General features: G+C 42.1%; 1 protein-coding gene and 1 long non-coding RNA gene across 3 annotated transcripts in view; one reads left to right on the top strand and one right to left on the bottom strand.

Annotated features, from left to right (window-relative positions):
• The window catches only part of LOC118329912, a 24,961-nt gene extending 691 nt beyond the window's left edge, over positions 1 to 24,270 (top strand). Inside the window, exons 2-6 of one of the 2 annotated variants that reach the window (XR_004796808.1) lie at positions 2,505 to 2,622; positions 2,720 to 2,773; positions 6,567 to 6,780; positions 23,281 to 23,361; positions 24,087 to 24,270. This is a non-coding gene — a long non-coding RNA (uncharacterized LOC118329912). The remainder of the gene's footprint in view (positions 1 to 2,504; positions 2,623 to 2,719; positions 2,774 to 6,566; positions 6,781 to 23,280; positions 23,362 to 24,086) is intronic. The other variant, XR_004796809.1, reaches the window with a different exon arrangement.
• On the bottom strand, positions 19,907 to 22,280 carry fjx1 (four-jointed box kinase 1). The gene has a single exon (XM_035664255.1). It carries the CDS (start codon positions 21,864 to 21,866, stop codon positions 20,589 to 20,591), a length of 1,278 nt encoding a protein of 425 aa, XP_035520148.1. The 5' UTR covers positions 21,867 to 22,280; the 3' UTR covers positions 19,907 to 20,588.

The raw sequence follows: 24,270 nt of genomic DNA, 5'->3' as shown, positions 1-24,270 counted from the left end.
TTTTCATTTTTAGAACAGGCCTACGGGCGACTCATGTGGTTCTCGGGGGCTGAGCCACTGAAAAAATAAGTCAGACTTTAAAAACCTTGTCGTTTGATAACAGTCCAAATCCAAATATAATAATAATAAAATTAAAAATAATAATAATTAAAGCTGCAGATCAGATGCTGTTTGCTTTCTGTTGCAGTAGGTGGCGCTATGAGTATGGCTGAATATGATCACATAGATATGTTCAGGGTGGGACTCCTATCAGACGTACATTTTGGTGCAGATTGGATAAAGTACACTGAAGTTATGACATCTTCCTCTTTCTTGGCGAAAGATCAAAATCCGGCGCTACGCCATGGACACGCCCTTTGACGAAGACTCAAGATTTGGATAACTTTTCATTGTCATTGAGATTGCAATCTGAAGTCAATCCGATCAGTCATCTAAGAGGAGTTCGTCTAAATACAACGTGCAAATCTCTGCCAAATCCAAAATGGCTGACTTCCTGTTGGGTTTGGGGTATAGGTCCAAGAGGCCTTTTTGTGTAGATATGATACATATTCCTACCGCTTTTCATACAACCCTGTGAAGCGGGATGCTGGGGCTGCTTCGTTGAACTATTCTAGAGGGTGCTTTGGAGCCATTTTGCTACACCCACGTGCAAGATCCATATTAGATGGAATATTTTAACATTTGTGATGTTTGTGCCGAGTTTCATGAAAAAAATTCCATTCAAAAATGGAAAAGATGAAACATCAACAGCTGCTGCGTTACCGTGGCAACAGCGTTCAGCAAAAACCCCAAAAATTCACAATATGTCATCATCACAATCTGAATGTTATTAAAGTAATAAAACATATGAGCATAACCAGTACTCAAAGACCTGGAATACTAAAAGTGAGTGAAAGCAGTATATACTAATATCACAAAATGCAATTCCTAGTGAGCATTAAAAGGTGTTAAAAGAAGTGCATGTTATTAGTTGTGCATAGTTATAGTTATATAATAAACTACAGCAAAGTGAGTGACAGCTACAATGCCAGACAAAGATGCATTTATTATCTGAATACAGGAAAGGGTTCAGCTGGAAGAGTAAACAAACTATGAATTTTAACACCAGCGTTAATGGGGAGTTTCTAATTATGATGTCTTTTCCCCCCTTCTGTTCACGTCCTTACCCTCCATAAACCAGCGCTGAGAGACAATGGAGCAGGATTAGAAGTCTGGAGCCAGAGACAGAGAGATGAGGAAAAACAAGCTGTTCTCTGTAGAGAGATCTAAAGAGGCTATTGAGCCGGGCTTCACACAAGCAGTATTTGGCAAATCTTTGTTTACTGTTACTCTGATTTGAATGGCACACCATAAATAACCATAAACCCCATTCAAAGTCAGCCTCCAGCATCCACTTGATATGGATGCTGCTGCTTTTTTTGCCAAAGTTTTTGAGCTATTTTGAAGAGGATTACTCTTATATAAGGATTATTGCCACAAAAGATTTATTATAAGACTGTAAACAGATAGGATGACTCAATGAAAAACATATTTCACTGGCAGAATCAAACTTCCCTTGGCTTGAGATGTGCTTAAGGCATATTGATGTAACGATTACATCTGAAACTGTGTTTTCAGGGGGCAGTTTATCATAACACATGTATGACTGATTGGAGTGAATTGAGAGCAAGAATTAGTTTGTCACACACATCACACAAGATCACATCCAACTGAATGATCTTATAGTACTGAACCACACAGCATGGTCAATATTGTTGTTATATGATATACACACGTATATATGTGTATTTATATATCTATATCTCTATTTCTCTCTATATATATGGTATATATATTAAATGGTCACCTGCCTTTTTTCAAAAATGTTTCACCACTGCATTGATCTCTTTGGAACAGTAAAAGATGGCATCATCTTGCACACTGCATAAAACAATTAAAAGGCTCATTGACTAGCAATTAATTAGAATAAGCGCTCAATATAAATACAATACGAGGCTACTGATAGGAACTGTGATTCCATCTTTCTCTACCCAGGGATTGTAGTGAAACAATCTGACACACAATAGGAGCTAAATTTGTTTACCTAAATTGTGTTTCTACAGCTCAGAAAAGCCTTTGCATGGAATTTGGCAACACAAAGAACATCAAGCTCTCAGAAATGGCAGCCAAGAGTGAAGGGGGAAGCTTTGGCAGACTAGCAGAGCAGACACAAAACACTTACCTAATGCTGCGGTTTTAACAATGTTTTATCGGCATGAGGTCAGTTGTTGGTCCCAAGATGAATTGTCCTTCTTTGCAACAGCACCAGTCGGTCGGAGGAGCCCTTCTTGGAGTCAGTTAGCATCACTCCCTCTCTCTCTCCCCCTGTTGATATTTTGTCTGTTGACTCCCTGCACCTCATTTGCCCTCTGGATCATTCTCTAGATGCTCTTGACTTTTCCACAAGTCTCTCAACCTGTCATAGCTGTGCAACATAAAACAGCCTCAATATGTTGTTTTGCAAGGTTGTTTGTGGATTCCTGGAGCCTGTCTCATGAAGAAGATAAACTTTGCTGAATAAAACCTTCAAACCTGATCTGGAACATGGACTGAAGAGAGAGACTTGTATTGGGTTTTACTCAGGTATAGTTAACCAGCTAAATGAGTAATCCTGCTTTGTGAGATAAGCCCCTGGTGCTGCACTTGCTCAGTAATGTTTGTTTTCTGTGTGTGTTGGTAGGGAAATGTAGGGGAAGGACAGCTGTCAAGACTTATCAGAGGCAGTGAGATACAGGTGAGGGAAGCAGAGCACATATGAGTGGCAGAGATATCCTGCAGCGTTTTCTAAATATGCTTCACAATATTCTTCCAAGAATACAAATATGTACTCAAAGCACTTTTAATTTGTGAATGTGCTTCAATATGCAAATGAAAACCATGTAACAGAGTATAATTACAAATCACCAATCAATGCACTGATTTGCCAGTTTATAGAATGCATCAGCTGAAGTTAGCTCTACTAATTATAATTCAATACTTAGAGAGGTGGTGATTGAACTTTATGATTTTCTGGAGGCTGTTAATTGTAGTGCTGTTGCAGTCTATGCAACCTAGATATTTCTAATATTTAGTCTACCCTTACTGATAGAAACTGATCCTTTTCATGGAAGACAGTTTGACTTGTCAAAGCAGAAACAGCACAGGTGGAATTAATAACATTAATGATGGCTGCATTACATTTAGGTGAAGCAGCTCTAGGCTCTGGTATTCTGCATGCTTATATTGACATGGTTAAAAAATATACCTCAGTGTAAAATGTAAAAAAGCACAGTTTTTGGTCATATGAATACATACAGTACAAAGGCACATACTGGTTTATTTCTTAGCACCTTAGCAGAGTTCCAAAGTGCCTATTTCTACATTTCTCCACCTACCCTAACCTGTATGTCTCGGAGCTAAGGTCATCCATTTTTAAATTGCTATTCAGCAGCCTCTATTTCACATTTTTTGGAATGGATACTCATAAATATGTCCAGAGTGCATTATCTTAGGGATCACACAAAGTACCAACTCATTACTGTCTACTGCCAAAGGCATATCTAACCTAATCTCTCTCTCCCTCTCTCTGTCGCCTTTTTGTCTCTCTCTCATAAAGTAAAAGAAAAACACATTTTGCAACTTAATGAAAACAGAAACACTCCCTCCTACTTCCCACACTGTTGGTCGGGTGAATCTGAGTTTACATTTGAAAAATTAAAGTGTGTACAAGTGTATGTGGTTTCCTACTTGAAATGTGCACCTTTGGGATTTTTTTCTGAATTGAGAACATTTTGCTGGTCCTTCTCCGACCTCTCCAAGGGGCATGTGTTTGCGCATGTATTACCAAAATTCTGACATTATGAGCAGTAGAACCCGTCACAGATGATGGTATCACATTATACACAATCTTCTCTTAACCTCTGTAAGGCTATTATACCTTACAAAATCTCTTTATGGCCCTTGTCTCTATTCCTTAGAAACACAAAATCAATATCCAGCTTCAGGGCTGCAGCCTTCCATCAATAAGTCATTTAATCAATAATCCCTAGAGAGTAGTGCTTCACTGTTTTTGTGAGCTCAGGTTCTACCTTTGACTGGATTAGTCAAAGCAAATAGACTAAATGGAATGAGTAGTTAGAGAAAAACAGTAGATTATCTGAACCAAACTATTTAATTAGGATTCTTTGTGAATTTGTGTTTGTTAGCAATGAAACAACTTTAACTGTGACCATAAATGGATCAGTAGGGATTTCTTTAAAGTAAATGATACAGAAAGACCAATAAGGAACAATATGCATTCTTTTATTACATAGTTTTATTAAAATCTCAGAGAAAATTATTTTGCAGACATGTAAGTAGGCTACACTTCACATTGCTAAGATAGATTCAAGTCTCAATGAAGTAAACCTCTTATTAAGGCTTTCCTTAGACACTGAAGCATGATATCAGATGGACACACTGAACACACAAAGCAGATAAACTAGTGAATCCACTATCATTGCCTTGGCTTATATCAGTCCTCCACCCCTGCCTACCCCTGTTTGATCCAAACCCTGCTTTTATCAGCTTCTTACACACACTCTGTAACCACGGTAACTGTCTTACATTACTAGTCGTAGGGCAGTGATCTGCAACCAGTAGTTTACTGCAGGGTTCACGGTTCAATTTTGCTCAGAGCTGCAGAAATAGGGTGTCAGGGGACGACGGTAATAACATTGTTCAGAATCAAACATCCAGCACAGCTAATGCTGTATGATGACTTTGAATTCTCACCGCACGGTTCAGAGTGCGGAAGCAATTAAGCTCAAGCTTGTATTCCTCAAGCAAATTGAAATGTATCATACATCAGTAGTCCTTTCATTCATTGGTTACACATGGGAGAGAATTTCCGGCGGTATAGAGGAATTACTTTTTAAAATTTGTTTTGAACATATAGCTTAGCTTGAACAGTTTGGAGGTGGAAAGAGCCAGGTAGCAAGACACACCTGCACAGCATCCTCTGCAAGACCGTGAATAAACGTAAATAAAAATGTATAATTGCTGCATATAGGCTCATATTTAACATTTATTTTATTAATTAGACTGTTCAATTGACAACATTGAATGTGAGAACATTTTTAGAAATCATTATCATGTCATCATAGGACAAACAATTACAGTGCTTGCTGGCGGTCTTCTGTCTGTTCTTTAGTAGTTTTTAGGGAGTAATAATTTTTTCTGTCATCAACTGCAACGCTATGAATTGTGGAAAAAGTGTGTGTGAGAACAGACATTGGGTTTGGACTGTGTGCTCCAGTCATCAATGGGAGAGGTCTGTTGGCTGGAGATGGGAAAGTAAACTCAATCTTCAAGGTTGGAAAGGTGATCTATGTATAGCTTTTATCTTAGGAAGTGGCCATCCTTGAACTTACAATTGGATTTATGCCCAAAAGAGAGATTTTGGTAATGGACCATGAGGACAGAGCTGCATGTAATAGGAATAGGAGTCACAGGTGTGAATATACAGTACAGCACTCCAAATATCAGCACATGGTAGCACAAATAAACTGCCACAGTCAGGTGATGTCTCTTTTGAAGGTGAATTCATGTTTCAGGCCTCCATTAACTGTCATAAAAATAGTACAGAGCACAGGTGCTGCTGCTTATAGTGTAAGCAGGCAGACTATGCAAAACATTGTGAATCTTGACACCAAATATGTGGTGCACTTCTGGATTGCCAATGACACTGCTTTTACTGTACGGTGCATGGCGAGTCACTAGAATACTGAACAAAATATCATATGGCAGAGGCGAAGGTAAAAATATCGTTTTCTATCTCAGGAAAATGTGCCTTATTTATACAAAGCTGCACATATCCCTGGGCATCCCTGGGCATATCCCTGTATGAAATTAAAACTCTTTGCTGTCAGGTTTCATCTTTGTTTACTAAGTAACTAAATGTTCACTGAACAATAGAAGTAACTTACCTTGTCACATGGGATTGTTCTCAAACAAATAGTCTTAATTTGTCTAGACTTTTATGTCTTGAGTTAACAGAAGATCTTCTGTTTCATAAGGTAGCCCCTGCCCTAATCTGGTTAAGATCTGCTGGATATAGATTGATACTTTATTCTCTAAGAGTAGGAAAGAAATGAAATACTTACAATGGGAGGTTTGTCTAAGGTTGTTATGTTTTGGCTTTACTCATTATTTGCTCATTTTCTTGCTACATCTGTGCTTTGTCAATAAAAAACAAGTATGCACTCGCCACTGATTCACTGCAGAGTAACCTTAACAACCCTGTTTAGGTCACCTGCACACTTTGAAAAACTGAGGAAGAGGTTGTGTAAATAAAAATATGCCTGCAGAGTGAAATTAACATTAAATATAGCGTGCATGCAAGAATACTCAAGTAAGTGTTCCCACAATGCTGAGATTAATGGCCTCTTTCAACAGTCATGCGTGCTTGCTCACAGCTGGACCACTGTCTGCCATGACATCATAGCCAAGGACACTGTTGGCGCTATATAACAATGACATTCAGTGTTTTCCTCTGTGGTCCCTCTCAGCAGGCCCCTAAACGTGGGCGCCGGGTCACAATGCTCCTCTGTGCACCCTGACGTATGGCATCCTGGCACTGATATGGCCCTGGAAAATTCTCAGGATGAACACCCGTGCCAAAAGCCTTCAAACCTCCCAAACCCTGGGATGGCGTCCTCTGGGGCTCATGCTTGATTGTCTGGGCCTCAGCTTACAAACCACTGAAAGAGAGACAGCTCTAAGGTGAGTGTGTTTAGTGAGATAGGCAGAACATGTGAGAAATAGAAAGTGACACCTTTGAATAGTTAAAAATTGGCCTGTTCCAACTGGGCAAGAAATACTCCATTTGGCTGCCACACCAATCAGGCTTTCCCAGTTTTGAGTGTGCTAAAGATGATTTAAGGGTTTCCACACACTTCTTGTTTGGAAAAGAAATAGGAAACGCATTTCCCACAGAAACCTGACAACCAGTCTTTAAAGCAAAGCCTTTCACATCAGAAACCTTTCATTATCTTTTCACGTTGAAGCTGACCTTAATTTCAGCGGTGTCCTCTGATCACGGTCTAGCACTGATGTCAAGGTAAAGCCACATCTGTCAGTCAAAAGGTGGCAACATAAACCTTATTCCTTTCCCTGACAGAGTGGAAATGGGGGAGATGGGGGAAGATGAGGGAGCGAGACTGCATTTGGCACAATCCCTGAGATAATTACAGATTTAAAGCCGAAAGAGATTCACACAATGTTCACTCAAACAAGTACGCCCGAGGCCAACAAAATGGAGGAGGATCTTTTGTGTTTGCTTGTGTGTCGCTGATGTGGCTGACGGAGAGTGGGGAGAAAGAAGAAGTCAGAGATGGGGGGGGTAAGTTAGAATAAGCAGAGAATAGTTTTGAAGAAGGGTGGGGTAATGTGGATGGGGGGGTCGAGGAAAACATTGAATGAAGAAGAAGATTGAATTTCGTCTTCACAGGCGAGAACACTGCTGTGAGCAAACAAAAGGATGAAAAGATGACCTGCCACTGTTCTCTGACTGACGGTTGGACAGTTCCCCATCTTCCTGGTGGAATCCCCTCCCTCCAACTCCCTCTCTTGGGGCAAGCCTCCAACTGTCAGTGTCCAATATCAACTCTTAAAACAATTACCGGACTGCCAGAGGGTGGACATAGCGCCGAGTCAGCAAACCACCGTGGAAGACTACCTGTCACAGAGCGTTGAGGCAGCTGAGGAGAAAGATACAGGATTAAAGGAAAAAGGGGAGGGAAGCAGAAAGAATGGATGAATTATTTTAAAAAGGGAAATCTAATGACAGTTAAGCTGCTTATTAATTTGGCTGACACTAGGTCTATGTCTGTGCACGTGTGCTTGTGTGGTCTGTTTGTCCCCTGGAATGCAACACTAGTCACACCAAAAGCAGATTATGAGATTAAGTGGTATGCTTCTGGGAAATAAATAAAAAACTGCTAGATGAATGAATATAGTCAGCACAATGATGCTAGAAGGAAATTGTTGTTCATTGAACTTTAGGGGGAGTGTGGGTATAAGGTATGAATGAGTCGCGTTGTTTGGATATGCATTCCTGTATGATATTCTACAGTACGTTGCGTCGTGTGAGATAGAGGGGGCAGACGGGTTACTGTCACGTTTGTAATGGCTTTACTGAGAGCAGGGAAATGAATCGCTAAATCAGTAGGATTGATAATCGGCTCTGGGTGGGAAATAACCTACAGAGAATCACGATGACTTTGCTTTTATCTCCTGTGCTTACAGAGTCGCCCGTCCTACTCAAGATTGCCTCGCAAGTACACCACGTAATCCCATGGGATTAAATTGTTTTTACATGAAACATGTGTAGCATTGCAGTAGAGGAATTTGTAAACCGTGGTAAATATAAAATCAGGGCTTTGATGTTAACCACTGCAAGGCCAGCTATCCTTTTCCTCGCTCTCTCTCCTTCACCCCTCTCCGGTACCCTTTGTGTGTTTAGAAATAGGATCTTACAGCCTAAATTGAAAATTAGACTGCTCCACAACACTCAACACATGGCAGCAGATGTGTGGCAGTATGTGAGAGGGGGGGGGGAGGGCAGAAAAAATGAGACGGAGGGAGGGATAGACTAAAGGAAGGAGTCAGAGAGAGGAAAGGGAATCATAGGAGGAGAAAAGAGAAAGATGACGAAGGTGGAGAGAGGGAGAGAGAGAGAGAGAGAGAGGAAGGGAATCAACAGACAAGACTACAGAGGAGGAAGAAAGATGAGAGACTGAGAGGGGAGGGAAGAGGAATGGAGAGGAGTTTAGAGGCTCTCAAACACTTTGCACTCCCAGCACAGCAGATGCCACATTCTGTCTGGCACAGTGATCTGTGGGCCTGCTCTATTTATACCCTCACTGTGTCACTTCAGGGCCAGCACAAAACTCACAACGCACGCACACACACACACACACACACACACAGGCACACCCACACATACACACACACACACACATCTAGCATCAGGCTTTTGCAGCTCTCCTGCAATGACTGAAATGAGGCAGGTTAGAAAGGCTCTCTGCAATGTGAGGGCATACACAGACACAAAATGAGAACAGGATTTTTTTTCTATCTATATCCACGAATGGATATCGTACGTCTGTAGGAGCGTTGAAAGTTCAATTTCAAAGTTCCTCTGAAACGCGCATGAGAGAAGATAAAGATGCAGGTTTTGCTTTTCATCAGTGCCTGGCTGGTTTTAGTTGGCAGAACAGACCATGAGAAAAAGGAGAGTGAACAAACAGTGGTCTGATTGAGCAGCGGGAGGACTGGAGCCTTTTGGATCGCCCTGGTTACTGGGAATAACACCCACACGTTACATCAGCTTTCCACCTAAACAATGAGTAGAGTTGGGCAACCCAAAGAGGAAAATCTTAGTGAGTGTTAAAACAGAAAAGGAAGGGTGGAGGGGATGAGAAAGGAAATAAAAAGAGAGACAATTTGGACATTTTAAAGCTGCAGCAACAAATACAAATAGTTCCATATGCTCTTTTCTTTACATTTCTAGCACTAAAGTATGATGAGAAGATTGTGAATGAATTATCACACAACTTTATTCTCGTCTTGGGTGGTTTCTCTCAAGAGGGCGGAGGGAAGGTTTGATAACAGCACAGCTTTAATTTACCAAGCAGCATGCAGAAGCAGGGTGTCTTTTCTCATGCTATATGTGTAATCTCATCTATGAAGCTATGTTGCATTGTTAAGAGGCAGCAGCCGTGCATGTTAAATGGCCTTTGTTTGTAATCAATCAGCCCAAATGTTACAGAAGCAATGCAGGGTTCATTACACATCCGGCTCAGAGAAACGACACCACTCCACACATCCATCAACCTCACACACCACGGGACCCGGCAATGTAACACTAGCTGGTTGCGAACGGAGGGCGCGCTCACACACGAAAAATACAAACACCCTCACACATATACAAATATAGACAGATGCAAACGTCCACACACTCGCACATTTGTCTGTGACCTATGATGTTATATGCAAAGTCACACAAACAAATTCTAATAGCTCAGAAGGAGGTGGCATTTAAGAATAAGGGGAATATTTTATGCAGGTGCAATAAACAAGGCTTGGAGGCAATCTTTGAAGGGTCACCTTTAATATTATGAAAAATGAAAAGCTAAATCATGTCTTTAATAGTTCTGTGTGTCTGCTGATGCGTGACAGTAAGAGAGGCAAACTTCAAAGATGCAAACCCGCCACCTATATCTGGTCATTTAGGTTACAAAAAAATGGAATCAAAACTAAAATAACTGTGCATTAGACTGTGTGTAAACCACTGAGTACTCCAGCTGCCAGAGGCACAGGCGGGGAAAGAGAGCTGTGCATGTGTGTGCACCAGTGAGTGTAGGAGAGAACAACAAACTCTGCACTCCTCTTTGAAGTGGACCGTATCACCTTCCCACCTTGCTCCGCTCCCCCCTTCACTGTCCATCAGCAAGCCATAAATCCATGCTCTCATCTGCCGATGTGCCTCTGAAGTTCAGGAATGCCTGAGTGGGATTTGAGGCCCGGTGAGTTATGGGAACACCTGGGAGGGGTGAAGGGGGGGACAGGGAATGGGGTTGGGTGGTGGATCAGGCATCCTTATACCTATGAAGGGTAACATGTTGACAGCCAACAAGGCTGATGGATTAGTTCTGGTGGTCAGCTATCTTAGGTGTGGATAATATGCCTTTGAATCACAGAATAAGTGTGGAATACAAGCCTGCTGACTGTATGCACACACCCATACACACCTATTGTTATTTACCAGATGGGAACATGAGCATGAAATATAGCCCAGTGGGAACTATAGATGGGAAGAAATGGCACAGTATTTGGGGATAGCAGAGAGAGGGGTGGTTTTGTAAGGGCTGAGGGTTATAAAAACAGAACATGGCCGGGGTCGTGGCCTGGCCTGACTCTGTTGTTCCTGCACAGGAAGCTCACATTCTTTAAGCCTGCACGCTCAAAGTCACCAAACTGCCCCTGCCCTGTCCCAGCAGAGTCCTTACATTGCCCTCCATTTGTTTGTCTGTCAGTGTGAACAGAGGATTGTTTGAATCTGTGTACCAGGTGTGTGTCCTTGGCTTTCTTTCAGTCTCCTGCTATATGTTGTGCACATAATAGTATGAGTGTGGGGCTGCAACTATTGTGTCTGGTAATATTGTGTATTGTATATTAATCTTTCCATTATTCTTTAGTCTATAAAAAACTGTTTTCTCAGTCCATTCAGCTGTAGCAAACTAGCTAATTAAGCTAATGTTAGATCCATAGATTGGTTGAAAACAATGACTCATTTTAAAATGAGAACTCTGTAAGAGAGTCTTAAATATGCAGAATGGTTTTTGTTACCTTAGATTGAGCCGTTTTTTATTTGTTTTTTTTTTACAGACACTGTGGGTCGCCTTTCATGGAGGCCACCATGTTTCTGCAGTAGCCCAAATCAAACCAAACATTGGCTCTAGATCGATTTTTCACATGTTTTGCGGCCACCGTATCTTTCTTACCAAGGCTGCATGCACACCGCTTCAACGTGTGGAGAAATCTAAAGCTTGACAGACCTGCTGTGCTTAGTTAAGGTTGCTAAGCTATGATCGGATAATTGCTGTTAAGGGGAGGGGTTTCACAATCGGCCAATTTTCCCAGAGCCCAAGGTGACATCAGATTGCTCGTTTTGATCAACGAACAGCCCATATCCCAAAAGATCCCAGACACTCACTTGCAATAATATAAAACATATATAGATGAATAATCCATTATCAAAATTGCTGAAAATTAATTTTCTGTTGATATTAATATACTGAAATACTACTAATCATCTAAGTATGTGTGTCCTTTTGTGTGTGTTTTTGGTCTGTAGTGAAGTCAATAAGATGACATGATTATTGCTCCCTGTTTCCTCCACACATGACAGGCAAAGCGGGAGGCACATAAAAGTCAACACACGCAAATGAATAAATCACTCTGTTGCACTCTCTTTGTCCTTGCTGGAGATTTCTGTTTTCTGTCTTAGTGCATCTCAAAGCCAATCTCTATACCTTTCCATTTTTTTGATGGGAGGCCATCAATTTTGCCATTAAAATTGAGTCGTATACAGTCGCTGATCTCAGTGATATATTTCAAACCCTGAGTGTCCAATAAACCCCCCTCTTGTCTCTTTTAAAGGATAAATGATATAGAATAAATGAGGTGGTTCAAAAATCGAAGTAGTAGGAAAAAATGAAAGGAAACTAAATGAATATACTAGATATTCCCCTTGTGGTAGACAGTGCTATATTACAAAGGATTGTGGAACCCTAAAAAGATTTAGTTTCTCTTTCAGTAGCATTGATTTTGTGGAAGATGTCTTTGTAACTAGCCCAGATGATTAGCCCCCACCCGCAATCAATCAATGCCCACAGGATCTCAGAATGGCAATATTTGCACAGACCAAATAGATGAGAAGAAATAGAATGAAAAGTGGATGGGAATTAGGGGAAAAGAGTGCTAGAGAGAAAAGAAAAGAGTGAAGACCTTATAAAACCAAGACAAGGACAGCAGCCACGTCACTATATCAAATCCTTTTTGTTTTGTTGGATTCAGGCTTGCTGATTCATAAAATGATATGGCCCTCTAAATTTCCTGTAACCCCGCCCTGTCTGTCAAATGCTCTTTTTTCAATGAGAGGATATTGAAACCTTCCACATGCAGAATTTCAGTTCTGTTGCCAAAGGATGCGTGTTGTGTAACCTATAAGGTTAAAACACAAAGGTTTGCTGCTTGAATTGCCACTCAGTGGGGAAGGAAGTGAGCCACTACACCCTGTATTGTTTCCCCTTTGGTTAGGTTAATGTAAGGGTGTCATGAAGTGCTAGACACTAAGCCTCACCCTGCAGTCGTGTCAGAGTATAATTGCTGTGGCTGCTGGCGTGGGAGGCCTGGATGTCTCAGAGTTGTTATTTGAGATGAGTCAGGTTACAGGTGTGAAAGAAAAGGAATGTCTTTGAGAGAGGCAAATTATCTTTAAAGCATACATCATAACATATCATTAAGACTTGATTCTAAAAAAACACGGAAAACAGCATGTCTGATTTTTTTTATTGTTTTTGTCCACATTTTCTTCCCAGTTTAGTCACTAGTAATTGAAGCTTGCAGGCTTCTTCCATGTCTTTGTTGTCACGCATTACTACACTTTTTTGCTTATCGCTGCCAGTAACTGTGAATCAGTGGAATAGTGTACAGCGGGTGCCAGAAATGTATAATGGTTTGCCCGTATCCTTGTGCATTGGCACTGCAAGTCATAAGGCTTCTGTACAAACAAAATGGGAACTCATTCATAATAAGGAGGAAACCTTAAACTAAGGTTTCTGCACTACCAAGCAGTGTTTCAACTCTACTCTGTTTTTAACTTTTTAAACCACTAAAATCACACAATCTTAAATTAATTTTCTGACTCTGTAAGATCTGGTGAAAATCATGGATGGCTCCTATCTCGCTTAAAGGCAGGGTTATCAGGGTGCTTGTCTGACGCAAGCAACAAGCATTGTTAAGACAACTGAATATAGAAAATACTGGTATAATTAACTTATAGCAGAATGTTGTGCAGGCAGGAAAGATATCAAAAACAAAACAAAAAAACATTACTCACAAGTCTGCAGCACCCTTTGGTTTAAATGAAACCCTGAAGAAAATTGAGATTTCTCTAAGAACAGCTGGCCCAAATACACAGGAAACTGAATTATCCTAAGGAAATTTCCTTAGGATAATTCAAGGTAGCATGCCAACAAGTGATATTGTTGTCAAGGACAGAAAGGATAATAATGACTGTGAGAGCTCAGATTGCCTGGCTCGCAATGCAGCCAAGATTTGTACCCAAGCCTAAGTTTATAAAATCCTGAGGTAGAATAGCCATGAAATCACATAAGCTTCATTAACTTAAATGTATATAGTTGTGTCACATTTTTTATACATTACCCCATTCTGCCGTATCCTATACTAGCGTAGTCCTATCTCACCTTCAGTAAGGCATGTCCAATCTTGTTCAAATGACAATGATACTGCAGAGTCAGCCATAACCCTCCTAATGTTTGTCTCTAGTGAGCTCTTCCCTCTTCCCCCATCTAAAGAGAGAGGCCAAGCACCTGGACGCAACCCAAATCGACTGCCTGCCTCTTATGCCGGTCTTCATCGCAGTGTGCCCGAGAGCCCTCCTTTTTCTATCCATACTCCTGACGACCTGTCTACTTAACTGATTGACTGTCACGACATTTTTTCAGTTAGCTTTAATCGTTTCACCGTAACAGTGTGCCATTATGGAACGAGGCAAGCCGGAGCGTTTGTGTGGTACAACAGCATACTATGGTGGCACAAAGCGCAATTTACATAGAAATGACCAAATTACTGAGCACTGGCGCAGCCAATGGGTGCTATAATTCAAAACGACTACTGTGACCACATGCAGGTCTCCGACAGGGTACAGCCTCCAGCCAACACTAACATTCAGAGAACAAGTGGTCAGCTAGCAGGAAGGAATGTGCTGTTTCAGCAGGTTGTAGGTATTTTGTCATCAAGTATCACACGTCCTCTTGCCCTTCTGTGTATTGATTCTCTCTGCACTTCAGGCATGGAGAGGACAAAGCCCTTATGACACAGTCAGAACACAGTGAAAAAACAAAAACAAAGGAAAACTCCTGAAAATTAACAGATATTTTCATGCCAATAAGTATAGTTTTCTAAATTGATGAGATGTATCAGTTAGAAAAAGTTAGGGTCGCTAAGTGGTGCAGCATTTGCATATACCTTTTCAGAATTAGAAAAGTCAGTTACATTCTGTTAGGCAGACATAACCATATGCCCAGCCAGCTAATTTGGACCAATCAACTCTTTGTCTGGCACTGGCCAATTCATAACCTTCCCTCACAACATTTGCATAGAAATATCTTAATTACGACCACAGTCTCCGGTAGGTGCAGGTGGCCATGAGAAAGACACATTCAACAGCAAAATGATAGATTATCTACACCTGAATATCATCAGTTATTTTTTCCAGGAAAATACAGAAAAAAACAGTCATTTCCATAAGCAGGCTAATTCACATTTACATAGAGATGAATCCAGATGCAAATGAACGAAATGGCACGTACTCGAAACAGGTCCCCTGGCTGCACTGAGCCATCAACAGGCGTCCCCCAGAGGAATATCAAAATCCATCAAGCACGTCAATCAAATGCTGTGCAGCACTTCAGTTAAAGTAAAGGGGGGTAGCAAGGCAAAACATTTGAACACAACAAGGTTCTTACAAGGTAGCTAATGTCATGCCTGGGTAATCCTTGATTTAATAAACCAGACTGAATTTTAAGACATGTGCTATGATGACGGAATAAAGCATATGCTGAATTTAGGTCCTTTGCTATGGTAAAGTGTTTCATCCAAATGTGCTGTTGGCATTTGGAGGGCCATCATTACACACTTACATACGTCATAGCATCAAAGCATATAGATATATTCCATTCTGACATACAACAGTCTATTCTCTCAATAATATACAATGCAGATGTTTTACATGAAATCAAATGAGGCTTAGTGAGGACATTCTACAGAAAACCGTCTGACATTTTAGAGACAGAGCTTGAGGGAAGCAGCATAACAAATAGGATGGAATTAAGTGGTGAAATTAATCGAGGATTTATTTTTATGTATGCTATGACTGCCATGAAGCAAATCGTATTAAAGGAAAATAGAGGGAATCCAAATTGAGGTTAAACAGTTCTTGTTTCAGAAACAGTTTAAGGGATTATATTCAGATATCTATGTCTATTTGTACACATACCGTAGGCTATATGATTATATATTACTCCAAATCTAACAATAACCAAAATGATGATGAGGAATATAATAAAAGATCCAGTAGTCATGACAGAGTGAAAAAATAAACTAGACTTTTCTGATGGAAACGTATGAGTAGGGTGTAATCTTTTCCATAATCTGCAAGTGTGGCAGCCCTGAGAGAGTGGACAACCGCTGGACAGATATATTAAACTGCTCCCTCATGTAATATTTACTGTGACAGAGCCCTGCAAAAACCAATTCTTCACCCAAGGATGGACATTTATTGGCTCAAGACATTGGCCATCACAGTTTAGGGAAATCTGCTGTTCAAGAAAGGGGAATCTGTCATAGAGGTTTACATGGTCATACACACACACTCATCACCCTGATTCATTCTGATTTTTCAAGCACTTGTGGGCTATCACAGCTGACTTTAAAAGTAAATCCATATGGCAGAGATTAACAAAGCTGGGTGTCCCTTGTGATGGTTCCAGGTGCACACGCTTGTTAAACTGGCAGCTTGTGATGAAATGTGACTACAATCCAAAACTCACACCTGTGTATAGTAACCAACTAGCCAATTTTAACACTGAAATAATAAGTAAAGACAAAGAAGACATCTTGAGATTTGACTTAAATTAATTTGGACGTACATGAGAACAGAGGAAGTCACTTCATTTAACACTTTTTTCCCTGTCTTATTAGCGGAGGTATTTGCAGCCCTTTACTGCCTCTGTTACTCATTACCTTCTTCTTTGTCTTGAGAAAGAATGCCCAGAGGTCCTGACCTTATGCTTTCACCCCTGGTTTGGACAAAGCCAGGCTTTGTGCCAGATCTCCAGGCACACCATAGCCTGGCTGTCAAGCCCTTAAACTGCCAAAGCCCCTCCAGTTGTAGCCCAGACCCCCCAGTTTACCCTTCGTGGCCCGTATCCACTCAGCTGTGACTAAGTGACTCTCCCCCTAGTATGTTCTGTGTTTCATAATGAAATCTCTCAGTCATGCGCAGGAAGTTTCCTGCACTGTGTAGCCATGAAAGAATGCCAGCTATGTCCGTCCACTCACACATGGCAGGTCCACGGGGAAAGGGTCCGTCTAAGTCAGTTAGTCACCTGGTGTCTGGCAAAATACCCAGTTTGCCTTTTTTGTCCACTCATGCAAATAAGTTTGGTGTCATTTAGAAACGTCTTTGTGTTTTTAGAGGGTATGTAAAGTTAAGCTTTGACACTTGATGATGATGATGACATTTTAATATTCTGGTTAGAATTAATGATTTCAGTGTTAGAGGAATAGTTTGACATTTGGGGAAAAATGCTCATTTGCTTTCTTGACAAAAGTTAGATGAGAATATTGATACCATGCTCACGTCTGTCTAAACAATACAAGTCTACAACCAGCTGCCTGTTAGCTTATCTTAGCATAAAGACTGGAAATAATATGAATGCAACAAAAATATGCCTACCAGCACCTGTAACGCTCACTAATTAAAATGTTATAACTTGTTTTTGTGCTTGTGTAGAAAAAAACCAAAAACAATGTAAAAATAAGAGTTATCAGTTTACAGGGTGTGCCAGACTATTTCTTGGCCGGGGGCGATGACTTCCTGAAGTCTTGTTGTTACTGTGAGATTGCCAGGCAACGAGCAGAGACGCTGCCCCAAGAGCCAAGAACTTGTATAACCCCGTAAAATCACAATATATGTTGTTTTTACACTTTTATACCAGACTGGCTTTAGAGGTGGGGGCTAGCTGTTTTACAATCTTTAAGCTAATGACTGGACAGTGAGTGATACTGATCTTCACATGGAATGTTCAGTGAGAAAGTTACAGTAACAAGTATTTCCCAAAATGTTGCCTTCATATAAATAACTTTCTTTAAATATGACCTACTGATAAATCCCGGCATTATTTTTCTGTTTAAAAATCATGAAATAGGCTCTCAGCCAACGTTAACAACGGTTTATGTACACAGCTGGGATTCCTTGCACTTGCCTGCATGAAAAGTGTCTGCATGCGTGTGTGGTGTCCATGGAGATGATCCTCCCTCAGCTCCTCTGGAATGTTTGCAATGCGCACAAAGAAGAAGAAGATCAGCTCGAGTACCTGGGGTCTGTGCTCAGGCCTGCAGTGGGCCCCCGGCTGTATGACTGTCTGAGCCTGTCATTAAGCCGACTGAGACAGAAGACAAGCACATCTGGAAGGAACCACATAACCTGGCATGTATATGGGCATAACTAACTGCCATACACTGCATAGTAATCTCCTGCACTGGTGCCATGAGCTAGGACACGTTGCACTCATTAGACCATGTCACAAAGTAATGTGTATGAAGATTGTGTTGCCTGTGGATGAAAAAAAAAAGGGGAGGGGTGTAGACTTGAAGGAGTTTGCGTGGTGATCTGAAATAAGCCAGGCGGAAAGAGTGAGGGAGGAACATATGTGAACAGTTAAAAGGGTGATTCAACAACCTCTTTGATATCCACCATTAGTGTGATTACAGCTGGCATAGTCCCTAGTTAAAAAATGGCTTTCTTCTGAGCAGGAATGCACAAAAAAAAAACTAATTAGGAAAATGAAACGTTCATTTTCCATTTAGCTAACAAATGAAGTTGACAGTGATGTTAACACTGAAGACAGATGTGCAGCAGGAAGGGGCGAGATGCGGGTGAAATACATAGAGGGAAATCGTGCGAGGTAGGAAAGGAGGAAGGGTTGTTTGGTTTAGACGGGCAGACCTCACTTCAGCATTGTATTTAATCCCTGTCTGCAGCCTGTCTTCAATCTCTTTGCAGTATTTCTCATTAACAGGCATGCTTAGAGCAAGATGCCCAGCTGTAACCCGCCCTCCCGAAACACACATGTTCACATACTAACTCTACACCCAGCGCATTAACATGACCTGCTTTCCCCCTATACAACAGTCGGTGCACATATTGATCCCCAAGTCCCTATTAGAGCTGCAGCAGGCTGTCTGGAAAAAGCCTCCAGTTACACCTGCTTAAACCTCTGCTGCTTCTCTGCCGCTATGTAGTGACCTAGCAGGGAGAAGCATTAATCACTGGAACTGACACACGTGCTGTAAGCCATGAAATGAGATGCAAGTACAAATCGAGCCACTATTTGAACAAGATGCCCCCATCCCGCTCTATAGAGATGTACAAACAGTAGTGGTGTGCCCTTCAGTTGATCATGGATATATATAAAAAAGTGGTACAAGAAACCAGATGAGGTGCAGAATAATGTGAGGCTGGAAAGAATTAGGCCTTCAAAGGTCTGATCATTGACTTTCCCCCTGATGTGCTCGTAAGTGTAGAACCAGAAACCAGACCCAGTGCTGGGCCCATAGTGGAACTAATAAGGAGAAGATGCTTCCAAAAGGGTCTAATTCAAGACTGACGTGGGATACAGTATAAGGCCAACATAATACAGCTGACCTCCAGGTATCATATACACTGTAGGCTACCTCCACGTTTTTTCTCTTAAATATGTTTCGCTGTTACAAATTCAACCTTTGAAAAACTGTAAACAAGGCTCTCCTCTGAGAGCAAAGGCCCTAATTAATTGTGGACATGGCCCCCCGGCAACACATGCACCCACAAAAGGAGTTTTCTTACTTTCCGTCCAACAGCTTGAACCAATAAGCCATCCAGCCTTGGTCGTAGGTTCACCTTTTATGATGCTAGGATGATGAATATGCTGTAATCTGTCTTAGGAGGAAGTTTTGATATAGTTAGGGAACAGTAAAGCCCCTTCTTAAAGGATGTCAAATGATGTCAGTTGTCTCCTTCAATTCATCATTCTGGGTGAGATTATAAAAGGGGATTACAGATTCCTGTTGTAGCTTGCCTGTGGCTGACAGAATGGCTCCTAGGGAACAGTGTGCCAGTACAAGATATTTCTACAGCACAATGAGAGCACTGTAATGAGCAAGTACAGAGGCATGAAAAGTCCTAGTGCTACACACAGACTAGGTAAATAATTGAAGCACTCTAATAGGGCAGTTAAATACAAACTGCATACGAAAACACATAGTCTGACAACAGTTAAATTAAATTACAGTGTATTTATATCAAAAAAGACAAAGAGATTTTGGAATGTTACAATGCACATTAAATTAGTGGAGCATCAAATTCAAAACGAGTTGACAGACAATATTTACAACATACTTACAACATGTACAATGGATATGATACACCTGTGACTTTAAGGCTGAATATGCAGTCCAAACACAATTACAGGAGTGCAGGTGCTGCTACGACAATGCACTGTGCAAACGATTTCCTATAAAAAAGCGGGCCAGGTGTCCACAGAAATACAGTATTCAAGAGTCAACTTATGTTAAGGCTTAGGCAAGACACAAGGCAAGAATCCAAACACTTATGAAGGGCTGCATTATGACACCCTAGTCCCAAATATAGCCTACTCTTTACAATTAATCCTGCTTGGGTGAGCATCAGTTGGGTGAAGTAAGACAGGATAAACTGGCCTTTACCATTCCTCCTCTGTGAGGCATACAGTGAAAATCTCGGCAGGGAGCTTATAAACGTGTGAAATGTACTTATTTATAAAGTATGCAACACATTCTGTTCACAAGAGGTAGTTCAGCTGGATATTCAAGACAGGTTTGTGTAATGCGCATCAGTTCAGCACAGGTGTGCCAGTCACGTTTGCAGTGCTCATTGTACTGTGCAGACGACACATTTGTCATCCGTGCGTGCTGAACGGTCACAGCTGGCTGTACTTTCCTTTGCAGTGCAGAATGTGTTTGTATAATCTGTCTATCCTGTCCTGGAGAACACCAGCATGCTCGTCTGAGAGAAATCCTAATTCCGGAGACAAAGGCTCGCTGTCTCTGTAGAGCTCCAGCAGCCTTTTCCTGGAATCTCTGCGCCTGTGCAGCTCCGCCACGCGCTGCGTGGTCCTTCTTCTGAACACACACACGGAGCTCAGGACCGTATTGTGATATTTCTCCCACATGTTCAACACCCGAAACCCGTGCACGAGTCCGGCCTCGTTGTCTATGAACACAAGGTCACCGCGGGGGGTTTTGAGGAGGTTGTTGGTGTCCCTCTCCATTACGCGCGAGTCCCACTGCAGGCTGAACAGATTGCTGACGAGTCTGTCGAAGTTTGCGCTCAGGTAGTCCAATACGATCAGGTCGCTCCACTGCAATAGCTCCAGCAGCTCCGCCGCGGTCTTGTTCCAGAGCTCCCCGAGCACAGGGTGCAGCCCACTGCTCTCCTGTCTGAGCGGCGCAGGTGTGACCACGCCGGTCAGGTTCGAGACCCACTCGGTGAGAGAAACCACGGCTCTGTCACTCCACTGTAACCCACCTATCCGTGTCCTCACCGCCGCCCATTGCTCACTGTCGCCGCTCAGCTGGGACAGTATGAGAGGAGGCAAGTTCGTAATGCCGAGCAAACTGGCAAGGTAATAAGTTAAAGTTTCTCCTTGCACCTGATCCGCGTTTATCCCGTAACGCACGCACGCTTTGGTCCCATCTGCAAAAGTGGCGAGCTGGTTCGATATCCTGCCGCATCCAGGCTCCAGCTTCACTATCCGGTATGTCCTGGCTCTCTCTCGCCAAGCCCGAGCATATTCCTCCGTGAAGCCGACTGGGAGCAGATCTTCCAGCCATTCACTCCAAAATATCCCATCCTCCACCGGGGAGCCCAACTTGACCGGGCCCTCCCGCCGCGCTGACCTCTTGTTATCCCCATTCACATGGTAATCTCGACTTCCTGCAGAGACAGTTTGATCAGTGAGGTTGTGAGCCTCAAGTCTGCCCCCCAAGTGCGGTCTTTGTGCCGCTGGGACAGCGAGCAAAACCCGGAAAGTTTTGGCGGAGAGGTCCGCTGGGAGACCTTGGTGAAAAGAGCCTGGCACTGAGAATCTCCGCTTGTCTCGCTCCAAACGGTTCTCCAGTGCGCTCCAGACGTAGAACACACTCGCAAGGGCGCACAAGAGAATGAGGGCGAAGAAGTTTGCCGAAACAGCCCTCATGGTGAGACCACCCGTTCCCCCCACGGACCCCGCGGAGCTCCGGCAGGTTTAAATAAGACAGAGAGAGAAGCAGTTTGTTCTGCAGTCCACAGTTGAGCTGGAGCGGCTGCGAGCTGTGCGCCCCGTGTCCCGCACTCCTTCCAAGCCCCGCAGCTCACAGGCGGACTGTTTGAGATCACAGGAGAAGGAAGAGGGTCTCCGAAACAGCGTGAATCTCATCTCCCGTCCTGCTCACATCTCTTGCCATATCCCTCCTCTGCGGGAAACAGGAGAGAACATTTCGGAACCACCACAGCGGATATCCGCTATTGAGCGTAATTCTTGATAGCCCAGTGGCATCGCAGGCGCTTTCTGCCCGTATGCACCTCTCCGTTTCTCATCCTCCTTTCTCTCTCTCCACCAGGCGCTGGGTGAGTTTGATTTGTGGCGGTGTCGGCTCATTGAGAGACACTAGGCGATGAGACACGTGACTCCAGTCCCGAGATGGTGGGCGGATCGTGGGGAGGAGGGTTCAGAGAGAAGCGGAGCAAGTGCACCGCGATGCGTTGTATGTGTGTGTGATGTGAGAGGATTGTGTGGTATTGGCAAAGGCAGCCATTATGATAATTGGTACCTAGGGCAGAGAGTACTTTGGAAATAATGTCGCCATTTTATACAAATTATTTCGTGCTTGCGTACCAAGGGGAACGTCCGTGTCAGGGAGGCAAAGACCCAATTTTATGCAAAACATGAGCGCACTTTTATATTCAGTTTCTCATTCATGATCACCATGAGATCATTATGGATCACAGATAAGCGTCAAGTTATATCCGTACATTTTCTTTCATCGTTTTGGCCCCATGCTTCAGCAAATTGGATTTTAACTTTAAGGCTGTTTGTTGGGGTTTGCGTCCATATGGACAGCAATTTTAGGACAATGATCCAAACCTATGATGTAAAACATACGGACAATGCAACCTTTTGTACCCCACTAGAAGTTTAGTTTTCATATGTTTCACTGCTGATTACCTGTTGGCAAAAAGCTCCTGAAACAAGCAAGAAGTGAATATAACTGCAGTAAAGTAAATGTCTGTGAGTTGTAGACCCCAGCCACTCATTGGATGGAAATGAATGCAATCAGATATTAAATGTGGTGGCTTTATTTAAGATTATTTACCCTCAAATTCAACTGTCAGCAGTTTTCACTTTAAAAAAAACTTTAAAAGCCGATGTGTGGGAATCAAAACAACAAAAATGTATGACCATCCTAAGACTTACAGACAGCACTGTATAACAGCTTCAGACCCTGCAATGATCTGACTGTTCCTCTCATACATCAAAATCGTTATTTCTAAGGCTGAAGGATTATTTTAAAATAATTATCTATAGTGTGACCTTGTGGATATAAATCATCTTTTTTGCCTTTATTTGATAGGAGCAGCTGAAGAGAGGCAGGAGAGGAGATGACACGCAGCAAAGGCCCGCTGGTTGGAACCTACAAAGACACAGGTACAAGGTACAAAGACATTTCCGTTTGTTTATTCTATACATCAAATTATATTCTAAATTAGCCTATACGTGAAACTATGACAGAAAATCCTAACACAAGGTCTACTTACTGACTTTATTTAGGTTTCAACATATCTCATCATCTTCAGCAGCAGATCGTGCTCATTCATGACATAAACCTTGTTTCAGTATTTAATAGTTCGCGCTCCTGCTTTGTATTCTTAAAGACTGCTGTTATTTCAATTTCTGCTGCTAAATATTTGATAATTTTCCCACAAACACCCGGGGCACAAAAAAGTCAACTGCTTGTTTCATCCTTGTCCAATGCTTTTGTTAAACTAAATGTAACATGCATGCACACAAACTCCTTTATACACATCTCCCTCATTAAATTATTCCTCATTAGCATTCTCCCACACTCTTTACAATTCGACTCATGTTTTCACACTCTGTATCTTGAACCCTAGTTTCCTAATCAAATTAATTGGGTCATTTTTATAGCAACATGCTGGCATGCTAAATTGCCTGAGTCGAAAAGACAGCCGCAGACAAGAATACTCAAGTACACCCTGTAAACTAGAGGTCCACTAATGTATGCTGGAATGCCTGGAGCTCTGAAACTGTTATCTTCATGCTGATATTCATGCTGTTTCATAGCCTTCAGAGAGACATGCTAAAACTACACAAAACCCACCCAGACGAGTATGTCTTTTCATATCTAATCACATGCAGGAATAGACAGGAGACGACTTCTCGTAGACAGGTGAAATGATTCCAGTGTGGTCATATTGCTCATGTAGCCTTCACTTCTGTTCAGGCAAGTTGGATGTTTTTTTATTTTTATTTTATTTTTTTGCCATCAGCAGAATAATCTGTTCAATTTCCCGGCCTGTGTTTGATTTTGCAATGCAGATTG

Source organism: Morone saxatilis, unplaced genomic scaffold (assembly GCF_004916995.1).
Source record: "Morone saxatilis isolate NCDOM2014 unplaced genomic scaffold, NCSU_SB_2.0 Contig2, whole genome shotgun sequence".
Taxonomy (NCBI): domain Eukaryota; kingdom Metazoa; phylum Chordata; class Actinopteri; family Moronidae; genus Morone; species Morone saxatilis.
Note: the sequence above shows the minus strand (reverse complement) of the source record. Positions and strands in the feature narration are given on the sequence as shown.

Coding starts and splice junctions, on each gene's coding strand:
- fjx1 (XM_035664255.1), bottom strand. CDS start 21,866: ATGAGGGCTGTTTCGGCAAACTTCTTCGCCCTCATTCTCTTGTGCGCC.